The sequence below is a fragment of the Seriola aureovittata genome, chromosome 4 (genome assembly GCF_021018895.1).
Source record: "Seriola aureovittata isolate HTS-2021-v1 ecotype China chromosome 4, ASM2101889v1, whole genome shotgun sequence".
Lineage (NCBI taxonomy): Eukaryota > Metazoa > Chordata > Actinopteri > Carangiformes > Carangidae > Seriola > Seriola aureovittata.
In genome coordinates, this window is record NC_079367.1 from 1,809,431 (window position 1) to 1,835,034 (window position 25,604).

At 40.2% G+C, this 25,604-nt stretch overlaps 1 protein-coding gene across 3 annotated transcripts; it reads right to left on the reverse strand.

The window, feature by feature from the left end:
- Positions 1-3,328: 3,328 nt before the first annotated feature.
- LOC130167839 (vascular endothelial zinc finger 1-like) lies at positions 3,329-24,059 on the reverse strand. 3 transcript variants are annotated; one of them, XM_056374338.1, is made up of 7 exons: positions 23,966-24,059; positions 16,045-16,793; positions 14,775-14,844; positions 13,566-13,734; positions 10,948-10,989; positions 9,468-9,533; positions 3,329-9,266 (listed from the first exon to the last, which is right to left on the reverse strand). In XM_056374338.1, exons 1-7 carry the CDS (start codon positions 23,996-23,998, stop codon positions 8,899-8,901), a joined length of 1,497 nt encoding a protein of 498 aa, XP_056230313.1. In that variant the 5' UTR covers positions 23,999-24,059; the 3' UTR covers positions 3,329-8,898. The 3 variants fall into 3 exon arrangements, with proteins under 3 accessions (XP_056230313.1, XP_056230315.1, XP_056230316.1); XM_056374340.1 differs by lacking the exon at positions 9,468-9,533; XM_056374341.1 differs by lacking the exons at positions 9,468-9,533; positions 10,948-10,989.
- Between the last annotated feature and the right edge of the window lie 1,545 nt (positions 24,060-25,604).

The following is a 25,604-nucleotide window of genomic DNA, read 5'->3' on the forward strand; positions in this document are numbered from 1 at the left end:
CGTTTTTTGGCATGTTTATGACTTTCTATACTATGATGTTTTTCGGCATTTTTATGCCTCCTATACTATCTTGTTTGATACCTGGCCATACTATGACGTTTTTATGCACTTTAATGACTTAATATACCATGATGTATTTTTGACATTTTATGCCATACTATACTATGACGTTTTTTGGCATGTTTATGACTTTCTATACTATGATGTTTTTTGGCATTTTTATGCCTTTCTATACTATCTTGTTTGATACCTGGCCATACTATGACGTTTTTATAGCCGTTAATGACTTAATATACCATGATGTATTTTTGACATTTTATGCCATACTATACTATGACGTTTTTTGGCATGTTTATGACTTTCTATACTATGACGTTTTTTGGCATTTTTATGCCTTTCTATACTATCTTGTTTGATCCCTGGCCATACTATGACTTTTTTATAGCCGTTAATGACTTAATATACCATGATGTATTTTTGACATTTTATGCCATACTATACTATGACGTTTTTTGGCATGTTTATGACTTTCTATACTATGATGTTTTTTGGCATTTTTATGCCTTTGTACAATATGATGTTTTTTGGCATTTTTATGCCTCATATCCTATCTTGTTTGATACCTGGCCATACTATGACGTTTTTATAGCCGTTAATGACTTAATATACCATGATGTATTTTTGACATTTTATGCCATACTATACTATGACGTTTTTTGGCATGTTTATGACTTTCTATACTATGATGTTTTTTGGCATTTTTATGCCTTTGTACAATATGATGTTTTTTGGCATTTTTATGCCTCATATCCTATCTTGTTTGATGCCTGACCATACTATGACATTTTTATGACCTGTAATGACTTAATATACCATGATGTATTTTTGACATTTTATGCCATTTTCTGACGTTTTTTGGCATGTTTATGCCTCATATACTATCTTGCTTGATGCCTGACCATACTGAGACGTTTTTATGACCTTTTATGCCTTAATATACTATGATGTATTTTTGACATTTTATGCCATACTATACTATGACGTTTGTTAGCCTTTTTCAGCCCTACAATACTTAGATTTCTTTTGGTATTTTTATGCCTTTCTATACTATCTTGTTTGATGCCTGACCATACTGAGACGTTTTTATGAGGTTTTATGCCTTAATATACCATGATGTATTTTTGACATTTTATGCCATACTATACTATGACGTTTTTTGGCATTTTTATGCCTTTGTATAATATGACGTTTTTTGGCATGTTTATGACTTTCTATACTATGATGTTTTTTGGCATTTTTATGCCTTTCTGTACTATCTTGTTTGATGCCTGACCATACTATGACATTTTTATGACCTGTAATGACTTAATATACCATGATGTATTTTTGACATTTTATGCCATTTTCTGACGTTTTTTGGCATGTTTATGACTTTCTATAATATGACGTTTTTTGGCATTTTTATGCCTTTGTATAATATGATGTTTTTTGGCATTTTTATGCCTCATATACTATCTTGCTTGATGCCTGACCATACTGAGACGTTTTTATGAGGTTTTATGCCTTAATATACCATGATGTATTTTTGACATTTTATGCCATACTATACTATGACGTTTTTTGGCATTTTTATGCCTTTGTATAATATGATGTTTTTTGGCATTTTTATGCCTCATATCCTATCTTGTTTGATACCTGGCCATAATATGACGTTTTTATGCACTTTAATGACTTAATATACCATGATGTATTTTTGACATTTTATGCCATACTATACTATGACGTTTTTTGGCATGTTTATGACTTTCTATACTATGATGTTTTTTGGCATTTTTATGCCTTTCTATACTATCTTGTGTGATCCCTGGCCATACTATGACGTTTTTATAGCCGTTAATGACTTAATATACCATGATGTATTTTTGACATTTTATGCCATACTATACTATGACGTTTTTTGGCATGTTTATGACTTTCTATACTATGATGTTTTTTGGCATTTTTATGCCTTTCTATACTATCTTGTGTGATCCCTGGCCATACTATGACGTTTTTATAGCCGTTAATGACTTAATATACCATGATGTATTTTTGACATTTTATGCCATACTATACTATGACGTTTTTTGGCATGTTTATGACTTTCTATACTATGATGTTTTTTGGCATTTTTATGCCTTTCTATACTATCTTGTTTGATGCCTGACCATACTATGACATTTTTATGACCTGTAATGACTTAATATACCATGATGTATTTTTGACATTTTATGCCATTTTCTGACGTTTTTCGGCATGTTTATGCCTTTGTATATGATGTTTTTTACCATTTTTATGCCTCATATACTATGTTGTTTGATACCTGGCCATACTATGACGTTTTTATGAGGTTTTATTGCTTAAAATACTATGACGTTTGTTAGCCTTTTTCAGCCCTACAATACTTAGATTTCTTTTGGTATTTTTATACCTTTCTGTATTATCTTGTTTGATGCCTGGCCATACTATGACGTTTTTATGGTCTTTAATGCCTCAATATACTATGATGTATTTTTTTTATTTCATGCCATACTGTGACGCTTTTTGACGTTTTATGCGTTATTATACTGTGACGTTTTTTGACGTATTTATGGCTTATTATACTGTGACGTTATTTGATATTTTATGCCTTAGTATACTATGAGGTTTTTATGCCTCACTAGACTATAACTTATAATGTCTTAGTATACTATTACTATACTTACAACTTAATATACTGACCTTTTTTTGCTTTAATATGATGACGATTTATTCCTTTTATGTTTTACTAGAGTAAGACATTTATGCATTACTATACTGTGACGTTCTATGCCTTAGTATACTTTGACAGTTTTATGCCTCAGTGTAGTACAACGGTTGTTGACATTTTCAAGACTTACTAGACGTTTAATGCCTTTTATGCCTTACTGTAGTATGACTTTTTTTATGCCCTATTACATATATACATACATACAGACATACATATATAAACACATACATTCTCTCTGTATTCATAAATCACACATTTTCAAGTTATGCATGCATGTGTTTACAAATATATATATATATATACACACACACAGTATATTTATATGTATATATTTGTTTGTGTGTGTGTATAAATCTATTTACAATTATGTTTATATACACCTTCATACGGATCAACAATTCAAATAAAGCAGGAAAGTCAAACTTGGAGTTTTAACTTACATTTGGTAATAACGTATAAAATCTCGGTGTAATATTTCAGTGAGCTGATTCTTTGCTCATTCAGATTAATGTTCAACAAAGACACAGTTCACACAGGCCGGAAGGTTTTCCAAGTTTAATAGTTAAAGAATGAAAAAACACCGAAATGTTTTTGTCGTCACATACAGACCATGATTTGGCACAAAATCCCCCACAGTCCACTCCGATAAGCAAAGTCACAGAGGCACTTTCATCATGAGCGGGGCCACCTGTCGCCGAGGAGCCTGGAGACCAGAGACACCCACACACACCGGGACTTCAGCAACCATCGCAGCCTCCAACAGACCTCAACTAAAGCTAAGCAATCAACTGAAACCAGAGGAGACTCCTCTCCTGATGTAGGCGAGTGCAGGGGGGGGGGTGGGGTGGGGGTCAGTCCGGGGATTCAGGTGAGATGGACAGTATTGACTTTCCTCTGTGGCACTCAGCATGGACAGTCCACAATCATGTTTTATTGTTTTCTTTTATTTAGACAAACCCAAATAAAAGGCACATAAAACATTGCGCATTATGTTTACATAATTATTCTCAATGGACATACATTTAAAAAAAATGTAGGAATGTTTTACCTTTCTGCTAATCAGAAAGCCTAGCCTTCGTATATACAAAAATTACCATTGTTAATGTTCTAATACAAAAAGATTTTATAAAAGGTTATTTTTTTCTTGCATGTGTCTGTCATAACTAACATGTCCTCTGAACTAATGGTTTGTACAAAGATATACATTCATTTGCCTTCACATCTGCCAAATTCATCATAATAACTTCACAGAGAAGAAAAAAAATCTTTCATTATTTGGCCAAATAAACGGTTTGTTTTTTACGGAAGAGGATTTCTACGGAACAAGATTAGGGCCATGTGAGATTAATTTTTTTCTTTTTTAGATTTATGACTTTTAACTCAATTTAAAATAAGAATTCTGAGTTTTAAGTCAGAATTCTTGAAAAGAAAAGAAAAATCACATGTGGCCCCAATCTTCTTCTGTAGTTTTTCACATTAGGTTGGAGTCAAATTAAAAACTTAAATGTCACCGATACATTTACACCTCGACTTAAATAAAGATCAATTTATGGTTCAAGGTTGTTCCTGAAGTACAAGATGATAACTTCACAATCATTAGGTTAAAAAAAAATAGAAAGAAAAAGCTAATCACAACAGTTTGGTTGTCAGACTGTGGGGCAAGTCTGAACTGATGAAGGCTTCCTTCACAAAACGATTCCATCACACAGCACATCTGGAGGAGGAAGCATCAACGTGTGGAAAAGTCTTGCAAAGTATTTCAGGCACACTTGTTTACGGCCACTGGAGAAGGACAAATGACACCACACACTTCCTTTCATCCTAATTTTTTTTAGTGTTTTGTTTTCATAAAAGTCACTAGCCTTCTAATAATGGTTGTTGAACTCAAACCTACTCTGGACAAGCTCAGTCATCCACATGCAACATCGGAAAAAAATAGAAAACAAAATATGGGAAATTAATCAATTTCCAAGATCATAATGCCATTCCACATGAGAGCGTTTCCCTTGGTGGACAGTTGGCATGCGTACGACGGGCCGAACATCTGGGCTGCCGACACGTAGACGTGGCCAGGTGAACTGTAACAAACAGCGCTCATTGTCTCATCCCATCAGACTGAAATGCCCTGGTTAAGTACCACTCCTCTGTAGTGTGCACACCCTACAGTTTGCTGCAAGTGCTTCAGAGTTCCTGCACTGAAAAAAGGCCCAACTACAAACAGGCTTCTCTCACTCTCTCTCTCTCTCACACACACACACACACACACACACACAGGACTGTGGGACAGTATGCGAGCCTGGTGCAGGAACTGGGGCTGAGATCACAAAAGAGACGATTGTTAACGTGTTCGCTCCGTTGTTCAGTCGCTCTCTGTGACAAGCACAATTCTCTAATCTGTTCAAGTGGAAGTCCTGGACCCGGTGAGTCCTGGACCCGGTGAGTCCTGGACCCGGTGAGTCCTGGACCCGGTGTGAGTGAAACTTCAGCCTCACACAGAGCTCATGAACATGATTCACTTTGTGCTGCAGTTGAAGAGAAGATGTTACACTGTCACCTTGGTCTTCACAGAAGCCTCAGTGTATTTCAGGTTTATCACTGTTCACAGCAGCTGGAAACCCTGTTGTGATGTCATAATCACACACGCTCAGTGATTGGCCATGTGTGAAAGAACTTCACACACTTCTGTTGCTTTAAGTGCAAACAGCCAGGTGACACCTCTTCAGGTGAGTCTGAAACTGTGAACAGTTGTCCCAGAGTCCTGACTTTGAGACGTCCGTCCACCTTCAGGACAAAATTTATCCATTTGAACCAGTAAAATATTTTGGGTTGATGATGAAACTGTTGGGACGAATCAGAATGTGTCAGAGGACGTCAATGAAGCAGGCCGTCCTTCAATGTGGTCCAGACCACCTCTGAATACAGTCTGAGGGATCAGATCTCAAACACGTCCTCAATGTGTCTCAGGTGCACTCACACCTGAACTTAGAGCTGACCACCTGTGATCAGATCACATGAGACGGATGTTAATACCAGGTCTGAACGGGGCCTGAGACCATGATGGGGTTTAACTGGTACCAGGATTCATTCGACCTCTCAGGCCTCTGAACCAGGACTCGCTGGTCCACAGCTGTGTTTCAGTCCTGATGGGACAGGACTGGTGACGCTGCAGAGGCCGGACAGATTTCCAGTCTGAAGCTTGTATGAAAATAAAACTGTTGCCCACATGGACAGAGGTGTGGGGCTGTAAGATGTAGTGGCAAGGTTACATATAATCTTGTCACTGTGTGTACGTGGTTGCACGTTGTCAACTCCCGTGTTGCTTGGCAACATGAATCATGTTTCTTCCACACACTGACATCTTTGCTCTTTCAGGCACACCTGAGCTCTGAGCGGGAAAACAACACCTCCTTTGTGATCACAGCCTTAGTCTTCCAGTAAAGATAAACTGCCAGGATTTAAAAAAACAAAACAAAAGACAATAAAATAACAGTTACAACTAAACAATGAGCGATGCAAGAGAGACGGACAGAGAAACTGCAGATTACAGCAGGACAAGGCTGGATGATCGTTTCCCTGAAGCTCCTTCCTGCTGCTGACAGGTCTGATCTGTGCAGCTGCGACACTGACACAACTCTGTTCACCAACTGATGAAATCACCAACAGGAGCATCACAACCTCATCAGCACTGTTCTCTACATCATCATGATCATCTGACCTTGGACGAAGGGCTAGAGACCGAAACATTCGACGTGAGGATGATCAATACTTTGTGATGCTAAGTTGCAGGATATTCTTCTTTGCACAACAGAAGTGATACTTTCCACCTGAGACAGATGTCTAAATACCTTCATCGAGAAGAGCGGGAGATGAAATGAGCAGTTCTGGTTTTCACTGCTGCGTTAGGCTTCGTCCACTTTACTACGTTTTCATTTTAAAACGAAAGTGATCTCTGTCCAGATGAGCAGTTCAGCTGCGTATCAGAAACTCTCCATCCAGACTACTGAAGAATGATAGTGAACAACGGCTGCTAGCAAAGACAACAAGGTCAGTGACACTGTCATTCATGTTGTACTCACCACTGGTAGTCCAGGCTGATGAGAGCCAATCAGGAGAGACCATGGGTGTGACCTCATCGTTTACAAAGGTCTCAGTTTCTGTCCAGACTACAACACAACCCCAGAGTTTTCAAAATAAAACACAACCCCACAGCTTTCAAAATAAAACCGGGTCTTGAGAACTCTGGAGGGGTGTGGACGGCAGGAGGAAACGTAGAGTTTTGTTTTAAAATGAAAAGGAAGCCATAGTTTGACACTGGGTTCATCTCTGAGTCGACGGCTCCTTCCTGTGATTTTAATAGTTTCTGGACAGCAGCGATCAGGTCCATTGACCTCTATGAAGCTGCAGCTGATCAGATGACACCTGTCAGCAGACTGTTCTCTGGGACTGTTGATAATCAGACTTGTCCTCTCCTCAGTCTCTGCTCATGTCTCTGTCCTCTCCGGATGGACGGCCACATCAGTGGTGATATAGTTCTTGCATTGCTGCCTGTGCTAAGCAGAGAGCTTCACTCTCCCACAGGTAAAAGGCAATAAAATAGTGTCTCATATTTACAAAGAAATGGTCAGTGTGTAAAATGTTGAACATGGTTTTAAAAGACTATTCTCAGTAACCTTCCTGAGTTTGACTGACAGTGATGGGATCCTACACCTACTAAAGTAAACATCTACCCAGCTCAACATACAACAGGTAACTTTGGGACTGCTCTCGTAGCAGCTACGCTACGCAGCTCTTTGACCTCTACAGGTAAGAAATGTCCTCAGTAATCAAAATTTTTATTCATCTGACTTTTGATAATACTGCCATTTAAAGGGCAAAAACCTGGGGGACATGCTCTCCTCTCAGCTGTACCTTCAACTGTCATGTCCTGATATAAATACATTAAAAAACTTCCAAACAAATGTCACAGATAAACTTGTGTAGAACATCCAGCAGTGAGGAGTGACTGGTTTCCAGCAATTTCAAAATACAGACATGGGGGGGGGTCCACAGTATCACTCACCCTCCCCCAGAATGGAAGCGTTGTTTTTTTTTGTACTTGAACTTTAAAATACATGAACTATTAAATACTGATAAGTCCACTAAAATAACAAGAGGGAAAAAAAGAACATGAAACAAAATTTGCCTCAAGAGGAAGCATCAAGAACAACAAGACGTCCACTGCAGGAGCTGTTGAACGAGCCTCAGGTACAGTCAGGTGTTTGAGCGGGTCACCTGTACGGGACCGACAATGTCCTTCAGTGGCTAAACAGAAGAGAAAGAAAGAAGGGCTCTAAGAGGGTTCGACTCTCCACAGCAGGTGATGCGTTCGCTGCTGCAAGGAGCCGGCTAACCGTCAGCTACCTGTCGTAGTACAACAAACTGCCCAGGTTTGTAGAAAGGGGGAAAGAAAAGGGATAAATACAAAAGAAATACAGGTGAACACGCAGCAGCTGAAAGTGAAGTCACTGCCCAATAATTCAAGCCAAGTCAAAGTGGAAGAATTTGTTGATTTAAAGCTGCGTTATTAGTGAAATAATAATCATGGGTTTTGGGAAAGAAGCAACATTTGAACATGTTATCTTCTACCGTTTAATTATTCAGTCAGACAGGGTCTCCATGCCCCCCACCCCCACCCCGACCCCCCCACACACAGCTCCACTGATGGGTGCTAATTTCATAAGAATTTTTTTGTCCTTCATGGTCTAAACGTTCTTTAAAGGTTTTCAGTTTCTTTCAAAATATAGAATTCAGTGGGAAACACTTAGAAAATCTTTGGTATAAAATGTTTGTTATTTACACAGAATTACTGGATCCCATGAGGTCATGTGACACCAGTCAGGTAATTCAACAGATAATAGATTTGATGAGCTCAGAGTTTATACTTCAAAGCCAGCTGCTGAGAGTGGACGCCAATCACATCTGGAGAAGAGACCCCCCCTTTAGATCATCCAATGGCAGCTTTAATGAGTCCTAACGTTAGTTTAAATGTAACTCGGACTCCACAGCTCTGACCGGCTCGTCTGTTATTGGGCAGTTACGACATCATCAGTGTCACGTGGGCTGAAGCAGCTCTACCAGGGGGGGGAGGAAGGCAGGACTTGGGATAGAAAAGGCATGCTATCCATGGGCCTCATGGCGATGTTGAGGGGCCCGGTGATATTCATGGGCATGGGAGTGGTGATGGCGACCGGGTGGGCGATATTCATGTGCGCCGTCGTGGGGATGTTGACGGAGGCCAGGTTGACGGGGCCAGTGATGGTGACGGGGTGCTGCAGGTTGACGGGCGACGTGATGTTGACCGTGCTGGTGGCGATGTTCATCTGAGCGGCGATCGTGACGGGGTTGCTGGTGATACCGCCGCGGTTCACGGCTGAGGTGATGGCGGCTGCCGAGTTGGTGACGGGCGTCGTGGTGGCCGAGTTGTGCACGCTGTTGGCATCTGTTTAAAAAAAAAAAAAAAAAAAAAAAGACAGGGAAGTGAATTCAGGGCTGGATCACCTGGTGAAAATATACCACCCCTCCAACACAAGGACAGCCCACAGCCCTCTCAGGTCCTGGGCTGTTTATCTGGGTCACTGGAAATGTCAACACGTTATTAATACATGATGTCAACTGTGGGAATATTGTTGAAGAAACCTACCTTTGTGAGAGTTGTCAATTAGGACTTGGAAGGAGTTATTTAAAATCTCTCCTACCGTCAACTCACCTGAGGGGTAAATTCAAAAAGCAGGATCAATAGACTAACCAGCTAACTGTCTGTTTTCATTCAGTTCAAACAGTGACACATTATCAAGGACATCTTCAGCTCTGTGTATGTCTCAGGCTGGATTCACACCACACTGCAGGACCGTCTCAGATCAGTTCAGGGCCAGAACATAAGGCTGGCCGATTCATCCAGTTTCATTTTCCATTATGATTTTGGTTTCTGACGATTATGAAAACAAGATAATCCAGATGAAACGATTATTGTATTCATCTTTAGCAGTTTGCCCATTCAGAGACTCTAATCTAACATGCACTTTTTCAACACAGTTAGCAGGTATAAGCGGGTTTTTAAAACGTGGGTAAAGCCGCTAATAAAAGCCCACCGAGCCCTTTTCCACTGCCAGTCGAGTTTATCTTTCTGTGCGGACGGAGAACACACTTACATAGCACACGCAGAGTGAGCTGCTAGCCGCCATGCTAACAGTTAAAACAGATCTGTCATGTCTCATTCTCCAGGTTGTTGCTCCTGTAAAAGTGTCACAGCCTTTGAGAGACACCTGATCTGTGATTGTGTTTTTAAAACTTATTCTGAAGCTGCAGCTCATTCTTTCATACCTGTGTGCAGTGTAGCCACCGCCATGTTTGTGGTTTAAAAGCACCGTGCTGGACAGGTGACAGGTGTGTCCAGTGTCTGCGCTCTGAAATATCATGTACAACTGGAAAAACTACGTGGACATAACATTTTTAGTTTAGAAATCTGTTTTTATCCTGTTTTTTCTGTTATTGGTGGTTAAATATTAGCTTTACTATCAACAAGCTGCTGCCAGTGTTGATGTGTTGCGTTGCGTGCACACTAGGCTTTCTTAAACATTTAATAAAAAAATATTTTTTATTAGTTTTTTCGTCAAACTGTATTTCAATTTGAAGAAAGTCCACTATTAAAAATACTAAGTTCAATAAATGCGTGGTTTTTCCAAAGTCAATGAGTAATCGAGTTCAATAACTGTGGTTATTACTTTTGGCATAATCGAGCAGCCCTACACACAGGCCCTGTTGGCTCACTGCTGGGAAATCCCAGTCTTTACCAAATATGATATTTTCCTTTGATTAGTAAGTGTGTGATTCATCAATCAGCTCACAGTCAGTCGGATGATGCAGTCTGGCCTTTGGTTTCAGGTCAGGTGGTGTGGATCCAGCCTCAGTGTTATGGTCCAGTCTGTGGTTAATTTCAATCATCTACTGATCCTGCTTCATGAAATTTAACCTTACATTAGCAAAACAGAGAGACCTTTAACTACACCAGTCCTCGGAGAAAAGAAAAAAAAAGGTTTCTGGTACAACGTCAAGAAAAACTGGCCACTTTTGCAGGTTATGATTGAGTGTTAAGGGGTTTCTGCTACGAGCTACTGGATTACCTTTTCGTGGCCCTGAGTGGTTCCACTGCCAGTCACTTATGCCTATTCAGAAATACAGACACATATGGGGTTACAAGAGCACAGGGCAGCAGTGCTGTCATCTGGGAGGCATCTTCAACAGTAGTGGGGTGGGGGTGTTAAATATTAAACATTTATCATGTTTCACTGTTTGAAACCAAAGGCAGAATATCAAACAAATATAATAATCACTTTATGATTAAAAGCATTTGGGACATTTAAAATGTTTCAGTTTAGTAAAAGGATGTTTTCATTAAGCAGCTATCAAGACACAATCTTCAATGACTCTTTGTTTCAGCTTTAAGCTGCGTCTCATTTGGAGACGAGAGATTTGTTTAGTCACTTTTAAAGTGACGTGACACCACATCAAAATGAATTTACATTCACATCAATTATGACATATAATACATGTATCCTTGCGAGGGCCACTGAAGTGATTTATTGCTGCACTTCAATAAAGTTCTTGAATTCACAAAAGATGGATTAGAAAATTAATGGTCACAATCAAAGCAACAGAGTCTGAAATGTTCTGCCTTGAAGTTCTTAGTGTAGAAATGCTGGTTTATACATTTCCTGTCAGGAAACTTCAGGCTCATAAAGCCTCCATCTATTATGATATTAAATTAATTTAATTTATAGTAAATTTACAAATGTTTGGTGTGCAAACACACACACAGGTTTTTTTTTAAAAATGTTTTTAAAGTTTTGTGAGGACTGTGAGTCATCATGTAAAGATGGTGTTCTCTGCTGTGGAAGCTGAAAGATCCATTAAAACATTTGATAATATGAAGAATATAAATCCTCCATCGCGGGGAGCTTGTTTCAGATCATTATTCTAGGCCAACAAAACCAAAAGAAAACTGTTTTATAAGTGATCATGGACAGCCAATCACAGAGGAGCAAGTTTTACTAGGAAACAAGTTTAAGGTTAATAATTGTGAGTGTCATGGCTGTGTGAGCTAAAGGTCAAAAACACTAGATTTCAAACTCTGTTCAGTGAAATGTTGTAAAGGTAACTGTTGACTGGATCTGTGTGTCAGATGAGCTGCAGGCTCTAATGTGCAGCACTGAGACCACGAGCAAGAGCGAACACAGGAGCTGCTCCACAGTTACAGGAAAAAATACTCGTCTCTCTCAAGTCAGGTAGAAACTTTCCATTCTTAGTCTGCAGTATAAATTCAACTCAGAGTGAGACTTCGTACTTTTAAAGGAGTAGAAACTATCATCACACAGACAACACATCAAAACTGACACATTTAAATGAGCAACGTCCTACAAAGAGTAAAAGGTTTGTTCTGAGGACAGAAGCTCAAGTTTAAAATCTGATGGAAATGATCATTAGCTAGTTTCCTGGAGCTTCAGTTAATGAACAAACTGTTGTTGTAGTTAAAGTGACTGATGACATTCATGTCTTTTTATTCTCACTCATCTTTGATCATCGTGTTTGTTCAACCTCATTCAGAGGAAAAATAAAGCAGTGGTGTTAATGATATAATAATGACATATGATTAGGGATGTAACGATGCATCGCGAGACAGTTAAAAATCGATGCAAATCAGCTGAGATGAAAAATGAATCGAGATGCCCTTTTTAAACAGCAGAGGGCGGTGGCAAGTTGGCACCGTCATGTCTCTCATTCCGTCTGAACCAATACCTGACAGTGACGTATGACGTCCAACACGTGAAATCAAAAGTAGATTAGGCCCTCTGCTGTTTAAAAAGGGCATCGAGATTCTCAGCTGATTTGCATCGATTTTTAACTGTCTCGCGATGCATCGTTACATCCCTACATATGATACACGATCCTCCAATTCAACTTGTATTTCGACTCGTGATTAAAAAGGTCTGAGAAGACCAGGTGAGTGTTTCCCATACACTGATTTATTTGTGGTGGCTGCCACAACATCAACAATGACCTCCACATATTGATCTTCTATTTATTTTTGTTATTATTTCAAATGGGTAAAATCTAACTTCATTATAGAGCTGCAGACAGCTCATTGCTTCAGTCAGCCCCTCCTTACCTCTCTCCCTCTCACCTGTCTCACACAGGGGAGCTGCAGGGGACTGGGCACTAAGATAATATATATATATAGAGTTTATATAATACCTTATATATGATATTATTTCATCATTCATTTAAATATCACTGTAGGTAAGTAGTGTGGCATCATGGGAGTTGTTGTCTTCCGCACCACTGCAGTCAGTTTCTCCTGGATTCCTTCAGGTTTTCAACCCTCCAAACAGACCCAGGGATTAATTAACATTATTGATAACCCCATTACCTATAGGTATCAGTATTAAAATTTCTACTATAGCAACTGACAATCAACAGTACGTGTGATAACACCATTGCCTATGGGTATAACTTATTTGTACTGTTTACGATTAGTTATCAACAGTATATACAGCTGTTCATGGTCTCTCTCCTCCCCCACCCCCCCACCCTCCTCTCAAACCCAGCCAGTCAAGCAGACCCCCCACCCCCCCACCCTCAGCATGGTTCTGTTGGAGGTTTCTTCCTGTCGCCAAGTGCTGCTCTTTGTGGAGCTGCTGGTTGTTGAAGTGAAAACGTGGCTGTGATGTGAGGAGCCACCTACCTTTGTTGTTACATGGGTTGCTGAAGCTGGCCTGGCCGTGCGTCTTGAGGTGACTTGTGATGTAGGCGGCGCTCAGCATCTTGCCACAGATGTTGCAGGTCACTTTGCCTTCGTGCCTGATCATGTGGGAGCGCAGACGGTCTTTGGTAGCGAAGGCAGAGGTGCAGGCCTGAGAGAGGGAGAAACAGTCAACACCTGAGGAACAGAAACCTGTGACTGGGATTCTTACATCAACACGTTGGAAGGAAAAAAATATTTATCAATGCTTTGTGATACGAAGACATGGGAACAGAGCGGTGACACAATAACATGGAGATAGGTGTGAAATGCTCGTCCTCTCTATGTTCAAGCTCTGGTTTAATCCGTTCAATCCTTAGACCCACATTAAGACTTTTCAGTTTTTTCATTCCTTTGTGTTTTGCCTTGTAAAGTTGCTTTTTTTGCACATATTCTGAATCAGCTCAACCTCAGCTAATTATCTGTCACTCCGTAAAGACTTCTGTACAGTGTAACAGAAACAGACCTTGAATCTTTCCTTATTTTATAGATAAAAGCTGTAAACCATAAAACAAAAGAAAACTCACGTGTTTGGATTGTTCTAGAGGTGATCTGAAGTTTCCATCTTCATCTGATCATGAGTTATTCTTTCCTTTGGAGCAGTATTCATGAAAAATGTCTCTAAATATGTGACTGGTCTCGTCTTCTGTCTGTGTCTACAATAAACTCAAACAAACGTCTCCTCACTCTGAGCTCACAGTAAAACAGCACTGCTCCCATTAGTCTGGGTTTATAACAACTGACAGCCAAGCCTCTGAGTCAGGCGCTCTGATTGGCTGCGACAGCTCCCAGTGGAGCCAATAGGAATGTCAGTCATGCGACTCTAGACGTCAGTAGCAAAGATGGCGGATGAGAATCAATCGATAAACGGTGAGGCTGTCCAGTTTACGGACTGAAGGCGGAGACTCAGACAAACAGGTGCTTGGTAGAAAGAGCTGATTCTATAGTTTCACATGAAGAAACAACATGTCTGTGACCCTGGACTGACTGGAGCCACTACAGCACATTTACCTTGTTGTTTTAAAGCAGAGGGAACTCATTCAAGAAGTAACGTGCAGTTACCAGCAGTAACTCACTGGCCAGCTGTTCAAGTATAGAGTCCGCACACAGAAGGAACATGAAGGCAACACTGAGAGGAGTCATGGCTCTTACCGTTACTTGGCACTTGAATGGCCTCTCTGAGGAATGGACATGCTTGACGTGACAGCTTAGGTGATCAGGTCTGTGAGGGAGAGATGAAGACCAGGAAGAAAATGTTAATCCTTCATCTTCAGCTCTGCAAGCAGGATCGCTCCATCCACATGACTGATTACTGCAGAGCGTTTTACAGCGACACACATCTCAGACGTGATACTGATCAGAGCCGGTCTGGGAGGGGCAGGGACTCGTTTCCACATAATTACCGATTAACATTCAACAATAAAAATCAAAGTCATACATTTTAGTGCAGTTTTACAGCTAATTGTGTAAATTTCCAACCACAATAATCACAAAAAGGTACAAACTTTATTATAAATGAACGAACACACCCACGTACATTATGCATCCCAAATATTACATTAGCTACACCAAACTCTCTGTAGCTAAGTTAAGTTAAATTAAAATACAACTAAGACAAACAAGATACTTATCAGAGCAAAAAACAGATAAAATAAAACTTTACTCAGGTCAGCTCCAGTTTAACAGATGTCCTGAGCTCCATCCCAAAGATCAATACCAGGTCTGATCGTTAAAGTTAATAAAACTCTACAGTGTTTTATCCACCTCAGTCCGCCACTGTTCCTTTATGACAGCGCTGTGAGTGTATCACTCACCTGAGAGTAAGTTTCATTGTGTGAATGTGAAAAATGATTGGTGCATACAGGTGCAAGTGTCTCTTAGTCTTGATATCCAGACAAAACAACCTTTTTCTTTTAGCACCTTTACTGGTTAAAATGATAAATGTCAAACGGCAGATAGTGTTAGCTGTTGCACCTTAATATAAATTTGTCAAAATTAAACTGGTTTAATTTTTAATTTCTTAATTGAATTATCCATTTTTAATGTTTCTTTTATTTCTGTTAAGCACATTGGATGGCCTCTGTGTATGATAATGTGCTGGACACATAAATTTAAAGTGCTTTCTGGAAGCTGGTGTCTGTCTCCAGCCAAAGATCTTTTGTGAGGGAAGATGCTCCCCTCTGTAAAATCAATGCACAACAGAATAAATCATCTTCTCTCAAGGAATCACATTCTCCAGTTAAACTATCATATCAGGCTCCAATAAAACTTCAACTTTGTTTATTTAAGAGACAAGAAACTTGATTGGGACATCCTTATTTTTTATGCTCGGATGTCTTAAGATATTTTTCATGATTTATCAAAATCAACGATGACTGTTTTCATGCACCTTTCATAAAGTTCAGGATTAATGTCCACGTACCTGGAGAAGCCCTTTCCACAGACAGAACAGATGTAAGGCTTGTGAACTCCGCCGTCGTGGGAGCGGACGTGGTATGTCATGCGGTCCTTCCTCTTGAACCTCTGCTGGCAGATGGGACACTCAAACGGCTTCTCGTCAGAGTGCGACAGCTTGTGGCGGTTGAGGTGATACACATCTCTGAAGGCTTTACCACACATGTCGCAGCCGTGGTTCTTCTTCACCGGCTTGGGGGGCTTCTTGGGGAGACTCTGCTGCTGTTGGTGCTGCATTGGAGTCATGATACTCGTGCCCGTGGATGTTGACGTGGTGGCTGTAGTCAGGATACCAGCTACAGTCGTGATGTACGAGGGGTTTGCACTATTCTCACGTGGTACAGTGGATATGAGCGGCACCATGGTGGGGGCTGTTTGTGTCTTCTTAGGCCGCGAGACCATCTTGATGCCGGTGTGGCAGGACTCATGCCGCCGCAGGTGGTAGCTGTCTCGGAACGCCTTGTTGCAGTAGCCGCAGATGAAGGGCGTCTTTGATTTAGGCTCCTTTTTGACCACGGCGACAGGAGGCCCGCCGCCTCCCCCTACCCCACTGGCCACATTGTCTTTAAGAAGTTCTGCGGCGCTGACGGGGGGTTTCTGGTCCAAGGGAATGGGCAGCACCGGTTTCTGATCAGGTGGCTCCGTCCCAGAATTGAGCAAAGGCAAGAGGCTGTTCCCGGCGACCTGGTGCTGGTGATGCAGCGCCTCATTGGCCTGCTGCAATGAGAGAGCGACAGGAACACCATGTGAACACACATCCTGAAACCACATATGAAGCCAAGGACTGACAGAGTGTTGAATCCTGGATCTCAGGATATATATAACTTATATCACCGGATCCCAACCTGTGGGCTGGGACCCACTGGTGAGCCACAAAGGTATTTTGCATGTGGACCGTCAAATCATTTGCCAGTAGGCTGCAATTTTGGTGAAAAATAAAAATACAAATGTTTAAATGATTTAAAACTTTCCTCTTTTAAATTTCTTGGCGTTTTAAGGCCAATCACTGTGAGCATCATAGGAAGTTTTATGTTGTTGCTGCTGGACCGCATCGTTTATTTGTTTGCTATCAAAGTGAATAGTTGGTTAGCAACAGGAGGACTTAAAAGGACAGACGGTGAATCAACACGTGATCTCTACCTGTCAAATAAAACAGTTATCATTGTTACCATTGTTATCATTAAAATAAAAAGTGCTGTGAGGCATTACTTCTATTTATTTCTAGATTTGGTATTATATCTGGACTGCTTTCATTTTAATACCCCACTTTTATTAGTTTTTTTTCTCACTTCCAAAAATCGATGACTTCACACAACCCCACGTCTAATAACCACAATTATCACATGCAGGACATTCAAATAATCCAAAAAGCACATTTAGATATCTTGGTTTCCTCCCGTCTCTACAAATGTACAAAACACTATTTACAAAATAAACTTTATTTTCATGATGCTGAGCTATGAACCTGTTATACGGATTTAAACCGCTGTGAATGAGGGCGACTTTAGGCTGTGCAGCTTCAGCAATGAGGGAAATGTAAATATCTGACTGGACAAAAAATACAGTATGTCAAATACAAGGTCCATACTGCGATATGCTATTCAATCCAAATGTTGAATAATATGCCCCCGAGATAACCCCACATGAGGAATGTAGTAACCCTTCAGAAGAGCTAATGTTGAGCTGGACTGTATTAAAGGTGAAGGGAACCTAATACATCTTTGTGTTCAGAAAATAAAGCTGAACACCACAAGTTTCACTATGGTAGGATTTGTTGGGGTCAAATTATGTATTGCATTTAATTGGATTCTACATATTCGTAATAAACCAGTAATTCTGTACATCATAACAATTTAAAACTTTAACATAATCTTTATGTGACAGTAACATGGGTCTCAACACATAGGAAGCAGTTCACATTCAGTGTACGTTCAATAAACCCAAACAGTTGGAGGGAGGGTGGAGGAGCAGGTGTTCTGTGGGGACACATAAAATTATAAAATCCTGCATCTGAAAACCCAAAACAACAAAAATTATGTCAAGAATAAAAGAACTGAAAAATGTTCCTCTCTAATAAATGAAGCAATGACAGGCACAGAAAATGCAACCCCAACAGCAGTTTAAAAAAAACACACTGTGTAGGGAGGACATCTTAAGTCTGCAGCTGCTGGCAGGCATTGTCCGATTGGTCATGGCAGATCCCCAGTGGGACGGGACGAACAGAAGGTGGGGGCTTGTATGAATATTTTGGCCGGAGAGAAAAGCTGAGATTCACATTGTAACCAGCAACTTTACAACTAGTCGGCCCGGAGCCTGGCGATTGAGACGGCCTTGTTCTCTTCTGTAATCACCATTGGGCAGGGTTAAAGACCTGACCCATGGCTTTTCAGGTTCAGCCAAGCATCCCAACCCAGTCAGCCGGGGGGGGGGTGTGGTCTGAGGGGGCCAGGATCCCAAGTGCTGCTTTTTTCCCCCACTGTGTTCTTTTATGGATGACACAAATCCAAGCGCTGATGCACTTATGGCCCACGGAAGAGGGGGCTTGGGGGTGGGGGGGCGGCGGCTTGGGGGTGGGGGGGGTACGTTCAGCTGCCGACCACGTCCCTTCTTAGTGCGGGCGACCACAGTTTGTGTTTTAGCGCGGCGCAGAGAGCTGGGGGCCGTCACAGGTTGTCGACTCGCTTTTATATCCGCCACACTGTAGCAGCGCTCAGACAAGAATCATTACTGCAATTAGCATTTCTGCTAGCATACGTGTATGAAGGTCTGAGGCTCTTTCTGAGCCAAGACAAGGGAGAACGGCCCGCTGCTCTATCACGCTGCTCTGATGATTTTGATACAAATGTGCTGTGAAGGCTGAGGTCCCCTCCAAGATAATACCACTCAAAGAGTTAGGAGCGTGGAAATTAACGAGAAACAGAACAAATGAAACTACTCTCCTCGTTTGTTTTCTATCTCACTGCAAGGCGGGGTGATACGCTCGAGAGTTAGGACCACGTTGAGGAAAACAAAAATCTCAAATTTTGAGAATAAAATCATATTACTAAATAAAAGTCATATTACATGAATAAAGTTGTAATTTAGAGAATAAAGTTGTAGTTTTACAAGAAAAAAGTCATAATATTATTAGAATAAAGTCATAATTTTGAGAATAAAGTCATATTTCAATAATATTTATTAAATTTCAATAAGAAAACCATCATAAAGTTGAAGAAGGTTCTGTGTTGTTTTAGAAGGAAACATCAGAAGCTTTAAAATGAGGTTTACTAATAAGGAGCTCCTTCATCTTTTGACTCATCATCATCATCATAAACTGAGTCTATTCTAGTTTTAGACAAACAGCAGCTGCCACTAACTGTCCTTTCACCCTTTTGATTGGTTGATGTTAATACTCCTAAAAATTATGTTTTTTTCTGTCAAAGATTTTACATTTTTAATACTTGTAATATCACTTTATTATTACTATAAAGTTATGACTTTATTGTTGAAATTTCAGGTTTCTTTTTTCCTCAGTGTCCCTTATACTGTTGTAGAGTGAGGATTCACCACCACAGACTGTTATGTCCACAGAGTGATGCCGTTATATATATATATATAAACTTATATATATGTAAACTTATATACTATATATATATATATATATAGCCTTTCAGTTGTCTCTACACAAACATCACATGACAACAGTTATCTTTGTTTTTTTTGTGCTTCCTTGAGAAATCCTGCTCAGCTCTTAATTACACGGCCACAGATGTTTCTTATAATCAGGGAACAAGAAGGAAATCATCACAGCTCTACAAAAATATCTTGTTAATTACAACATGGCAGGAGTTTAGATATAAATAGAAACATTTGTGGGGCAGTACCGCAGTTTAACAGCAACACCAACCACTTCAAACCTCCATCAAAACAATGTGAAGTTCATTAGAACGCTGCCTCATTAGATGCTTCATCACATGAGGTGAACCCAGTGGACCTGAAGTAATACGTCTCCTGTTAGTCTCCTTCATACCAGCTCCAGGTATTCTGGTCGTGTCCACCATGAAACTCAAGTGTCACTGACACTGAGCACCAACAGCTAAATCTCTTTAGCAGCGGTACAAGTGTGACAAGTACCATGGTAACTGAAGCTCGGGCTGTATCAACAGTCTGAAGTGTGAAATCACAACATTTCAATTTCAGAGTTTTAAAATACTTTAATGGCCAAAGGGTTGATTCTGTCTTAACAGTCCTACTCTTACTTGATACTTACTTACTATGATAAACGTTTTCACATCGCTCGATATTGATAATCGTTTTTGATAAAGACCAGGGGCTAATTGCACAAAACACCTTTATGTTTCTACTTAACTATGACACTTAGGGTTTAATTTCTCCTTAGCTGAGGGAGTTACTCAAAGGGTGTTGCTCAGAATCTCTTAAATGTTTCCTTAGTTAAGAAAAGTAGTTAAGGCGTTTTGCAGCAGTAACAGAGATTTTACAGCGCTAAAATTCTAGTGTTTCCATGGAGACCATTAATTCGCTGCCATTAGCACTTGTGATATCTGCGATGACTTTTGGGAACATTAAAGAAGAGCGCTGCTGCTGCGTCATCCTCATGTTGTTGTGACAGTTACACTTCAGACCGTCAGAGGAACCTTTAGTTTCCCCTCAGTTTGGTCTCGAAGGTTTAACTGACTTTAAGTGATTCCTTACGACTAAGACAAGGAGAAAACCTTAAATACTTAAGTGAACACTTTAAGGAAATCTTAACTTCAGGGGTTTTGTGTAACTGGCCCCAGGAGAAAAGTAGTACACTGCTGTCTGGGTTGTGTCCCTGTAGCGTTTGGATATTTTGTCATACGGTGTTGTTGCTGAGCGTTTGTCCATCAAGGAGTCGGTGGGCTGCTTCTTCAGATGTAGCAGATGTTGTGTAATCCAAGAGGTGAAGGTGGTGAAGGTGATAAAATAAGTTTGTTGTTTTCCCGCTCTTGGTTGGGACACTTTTCCTGCAGCTGTGCTCTGATATCAGTCAGGCTTGAAGAAACCAGAAAACTGCCACTCTGAGCTGACCTGTCCTCTTCATATTCACTCTCTCCACAACCGAACAACCAACTGTTAAATGATTGGCTGCTTCTCGTAGCAAGCTCCCTTAACGAGAGACATGATTGGCTGTTTATGTTCATGCAACCATGAGACTATCGAACTTTACATTACTTTACATTTAACTAAGGTTTTATTGCCCAAACCAACAGAAGCCTTTCCAAAACTCAAAGAAACTCTCCTGGTTAAATGAGTACCACCAAGTTACAGCTGCACAATTAATCAAAATATAATCTAAATCTTAATATGGCCAAGTGCAAATATCCAAATCACAGAAGCTGCAATTATTTTAATAAAATGTAAAATGTGCCAGATTGTTTTGCACTGTAAGTGTTGTGGTGCTACAGAGACGCCCCGGCCTACAAATCATATTCTCTAGACGTAAAGGAACAAGTTTAAAATCACATCATCATTGTTTTTGTATTTTGCTGAAAATTGCAATATCTGCCAAAATAATCACAATAGGAATTTGTTGCATGTCGTGAAACAAGTGTTAACCAAGATAATAGAGTTATCATCGAGTCTTTGTGTATTGCAACAGAAATGACAAGCGAAGTGATAAATGCATGAAATTAAAAAGTCAACCAAACCAACAACAAGCTGCAACATTAGTGACAAAGTCAAATCACAAAAGATCAACAAGAAAAAACGGGGCTGCAGCACAGGAGGCATCACAGTTTGGTGTTTGAACATAGCACATTAAACTTCTGTCGCACTGTTTCACGATTTCCTCAAAATCACTCCTCACTGCTGACGTCTCCCAGAGAACAGCAGTCTGATCCCACAACCTCACGACTCACCTGCAGGCTCCTCAGAGCTCTGCAGTGAGAAATATCCAATCACAGAGCTTTACGCTCACCTGACACCAGGAAAACGAGGCTAAGTTTTACACAGCTCATTGAATAAATTCTCTAAAGTCTTTTTAATTAATACAGTGAATCCTGCAACACTTCTGGATCAGTTCAGAGACTCGGGTTTCTCACTGCAGGAAAGAAAATCTGGTAGAGCTCTGATTACACATCTCTAACTGTGACCCCCTGCAGAGGCAGTGCTGACGACGTTCACAGAGACTCTAGTATCTAATATTCACTTCCATAAAACGCATCAAAGTGATCGATTTATTAGGGACGAACATGACACTGCAGCCCATTAATATCAAGAACCACCTCTTGTTTCTGTGTTCGTATTTATGTCAACAATAACATAAACCCTTAATATGAGGATTTATTGTAACTCCTCTGTATATCCACTCTCCAAATAATGACTGTCATTAATTGGCCCCTCAGATCGTGGGACATGGGCCTCCTCACCGTCCCTCGCACTAACCTTAAACACAGAGGTGATTGTGCTTCCCCTGAAATAACCTGCCCACGTCAATCAGATCTGTTCCATCCATCTGTGTTGATTGTGTTTTTCTTGAGCTTTGCTGTTTATTTTTTAAACGTTCTCTATAAACACATTTGATTCTATTTGATTAACATGATTTAATTCCTGACAACTTTCATAGAGCAGGAGAAACTACTCTTACTGTTGAGCTATATACTCTACACGCTTAATATCATACTGTGTAACAGACTGGAGACAAACGGTTGATTATAGAGCAAGAGATACTGTTGTATTTCCCAAACGCTTCTAAATTATACTCCATTGTAAATGCACTGACTGCACTCTGCAGCTACTGTACATCAGGAGCAAAAATCCATCAATACAAATGGTCATTGAAGCTAATTTACAGACTGTATTATGAATTATTTCAGATTTTCTACCAAACTCTGAGTTTAGTGGATTAACAACAGTTCAGGCCTTTATCTTCAGTGAATCTCAGCTCCAAGAAAACTTCACACAGTGTTACCTGCACACCTTCACGAGACAGGTTAATAATGGGACAAGATAACGGAAAGTGTCTTCTCTTCTCACGGGTTAGAAAAGTTCATAAAACAAATTGCACGCGCTACGTTATGTTTTTCAAAACAAAAGGCCACATTAAAACTTACGTTACTTAAGTTACGTGGTGTCTGGCGTAAAGAAGTTTAACTGTGGAGTCAGTGTTGATACGAGGTTTATTTTAGGATAGTTTACTGTTGGTATCTGCGGCCTCTGGTTTGTGGTTAAACTGTAAAGTTTAGATTCTTAACGTGTGGTTTAATCGCCGCTGTCCGCGTGCTAGGCAGCCTTCAGTTTACAGCGTTAGCTAACTTAACTAGCGTTAGCTAACTTAACTAGCGTTAGCTAAAATAACGTTAACGTTATTACATTTCTCTCGTTCGGGTGCCTTGATTAGCAGAATCAAGTTTGGTGCTCTCAATAAATCACTGCCGACAAATGATCGTTATCTGTGCAGACGAGAAAAGTACCCCGGTTAGCTAACACGTTAGCCAATTAGCTTAGCATACCTACATGCAATAGCAATAGCGCGACCTTCTAGTTAACTTGCTAACGCGCGCATCAACAGCAGTGGCTACAGAGATTAGCTCCACGGTGGTTTTAGTGCGACCTGAGACAAACCCCACACACCGCGACACGAAACTGAGTTCGGGTAATTTAACCGCCACCACGGAGGCGGCCTCGGAGAACCTCCGGAGCCCAGACACAGCCGGAGGTCTCGGGTTCGATAAAGCTGCTTAGCAGTTTTGCTACAGCAACCCACACAGCGGAGCTAGCGACGCTAGGCTAACGCTAACACCTTTGTTTTGCTTGGCTAACTCTTATTCATTTCAGAAAGTGATATGAAATATTTGGCTAACAACAATTACGGCATTTGGAAAACGTTCATGCAGTTTCTCAGACTATTGTTCCGCCGTGCCACTTACCTGAAATAGAAACGTACTCCAGCTCGGTTCCATTGCAACACTTAGGCTAAAATCTGCAGGAAACCTACAAGGAATCTACAACAAAGCAGCTGAACATGGCAGCTACAACTTCCTGTAACCCCCGGGGCTGAACCAAGTCCACACCACTTTTTTTAGGACGTCTGGCCTTCACACGAAATGTTACCTCAAATATTCCCCGTTCAATTTTAAAGAGAAACTGCGTTTTGTTTCTGTAAGTTTCGATATAAATAAGTATAATAAATGACGTCACATGTTTTCATAAAAAATAACAATTGATGATGTAAACAGAAAAATCTTTCACTGAGATAATCTCATTATTCACTAAAATATAGTTCTCAGTGATTCTGTTGAAAGAAATACTCTGAGATGAAACTTTACAAATATGTGCTTCATCTTCAAACGTGTGGAAGCAAACTTTAGACACTCAGGTGAACAGGTAACAGCCTTAGGTTTAACTTCATCTATAGTGTTCATGTTTATGAATAATAAAATAATAATAAACTTTTTTGTAGAGCACCTTTCATACAACATGAAAAGACAAAACAAACATAACATGTTAAAAACATTCATGTAAAATGAGAAGGAATAAATAATAAAATAATGACAGAAATTAAAAAATATAAATAAATAAGGTAAAAGTTGTTTACATAGAATACATAAAATCAAGTAAGAAAGTTTTTCCTTAAGACGGAAATATTTCCTTTGTGGTCTTTTCTATTCTTCAGTGTCACTTTAAAGGTCCTTGATGTGAAAAAGTGAGAAGTCTGAACCAGATTTCTCAACAATACATCTAAAAGTTGTTGAGATAATAACTTTGTTTATAGAGCACTTTTCATACAAGAGATGAAGCTCAAAGTGTTTTACAATAACAAAAATAAGATAAAAAAATGTAAATGAAAATAAAATCAGAAACCAGTAAGAATAGTTAAATATGAGAGAATTCATCAAAAGTCTAGTTAAATAAATCTACCTAGAAGTAGGAGATCTGAGAGCTGGTGAATGAGTCACACCACAGAGAATCTGAAGTGTAGAGCTTTAAAAACAAGTAAAAACATCTATTCTTGTTCTTTACTTGTCTGTTCTAGATAACAGTAAATAAGAGCCACAACTGTCAACCTTATGGTGGCGCTAGAGGAAAAGTCCAGGGATCATCCTGGGCATCGTGCTGCTAACATGCTGCTAACGTGCTGCTAACGTGCTGCTAACATGCTGCTAACATGCTGCTAACGTGCTGCTAACGTGCTGCTAACATGCTGCTAACATGCTGCTAACGTGCTGCTAACATGCTGCTAACGATACGCCCATATGCAGCTCACTGATGAACACGTGTCGGTTTGTTTACCTCACACAGACAGTAAAAATCCCAGTTTGTGGTGAAACATTTTCTTGGTGAGCAGCAGCTCAGTTCAGTCACTGCAGTTTCCTGAGGTCTCACCGTCATCATGTCCACCCTCTGCAGAGACTCAAACCTAAAGCTGTCCTCGCTGTCTGTCTCAGAGACACTTCAGCTGGACTTGTTCATCAGCTTGTTGTTCATGTCGAACTCTTCCTTTAAACCCATAATGAAAACAAGTCGACTCAAACTCATGAAGCTCGAAGAAAAGATCAGTGAAACATT

Bases quoted from the DNA above. Each gene is read 5' to 3' on its own strand.
- LOC130167839 (XM_056374338.1), bottom strand. From the start codon at position 23,998: ATGGAACCGAGCTGGAGTACGTTTCTATTTCAG. The intron at 14,845-16,044 runs GTACGTGGACAT...TCTCCCTCACAG, and splicing joins TGTGGAAAGGGCTTCTCCAG to ACCTGATCACCTAAGCTGTC. The intron at 9,267-9,467 runs GTAGGTTTCTTC...TTTTTTAAACAG, and splicing joins AATTGACAACTCTCACAAAG to ATGCCAACAGCGTGCACAAC.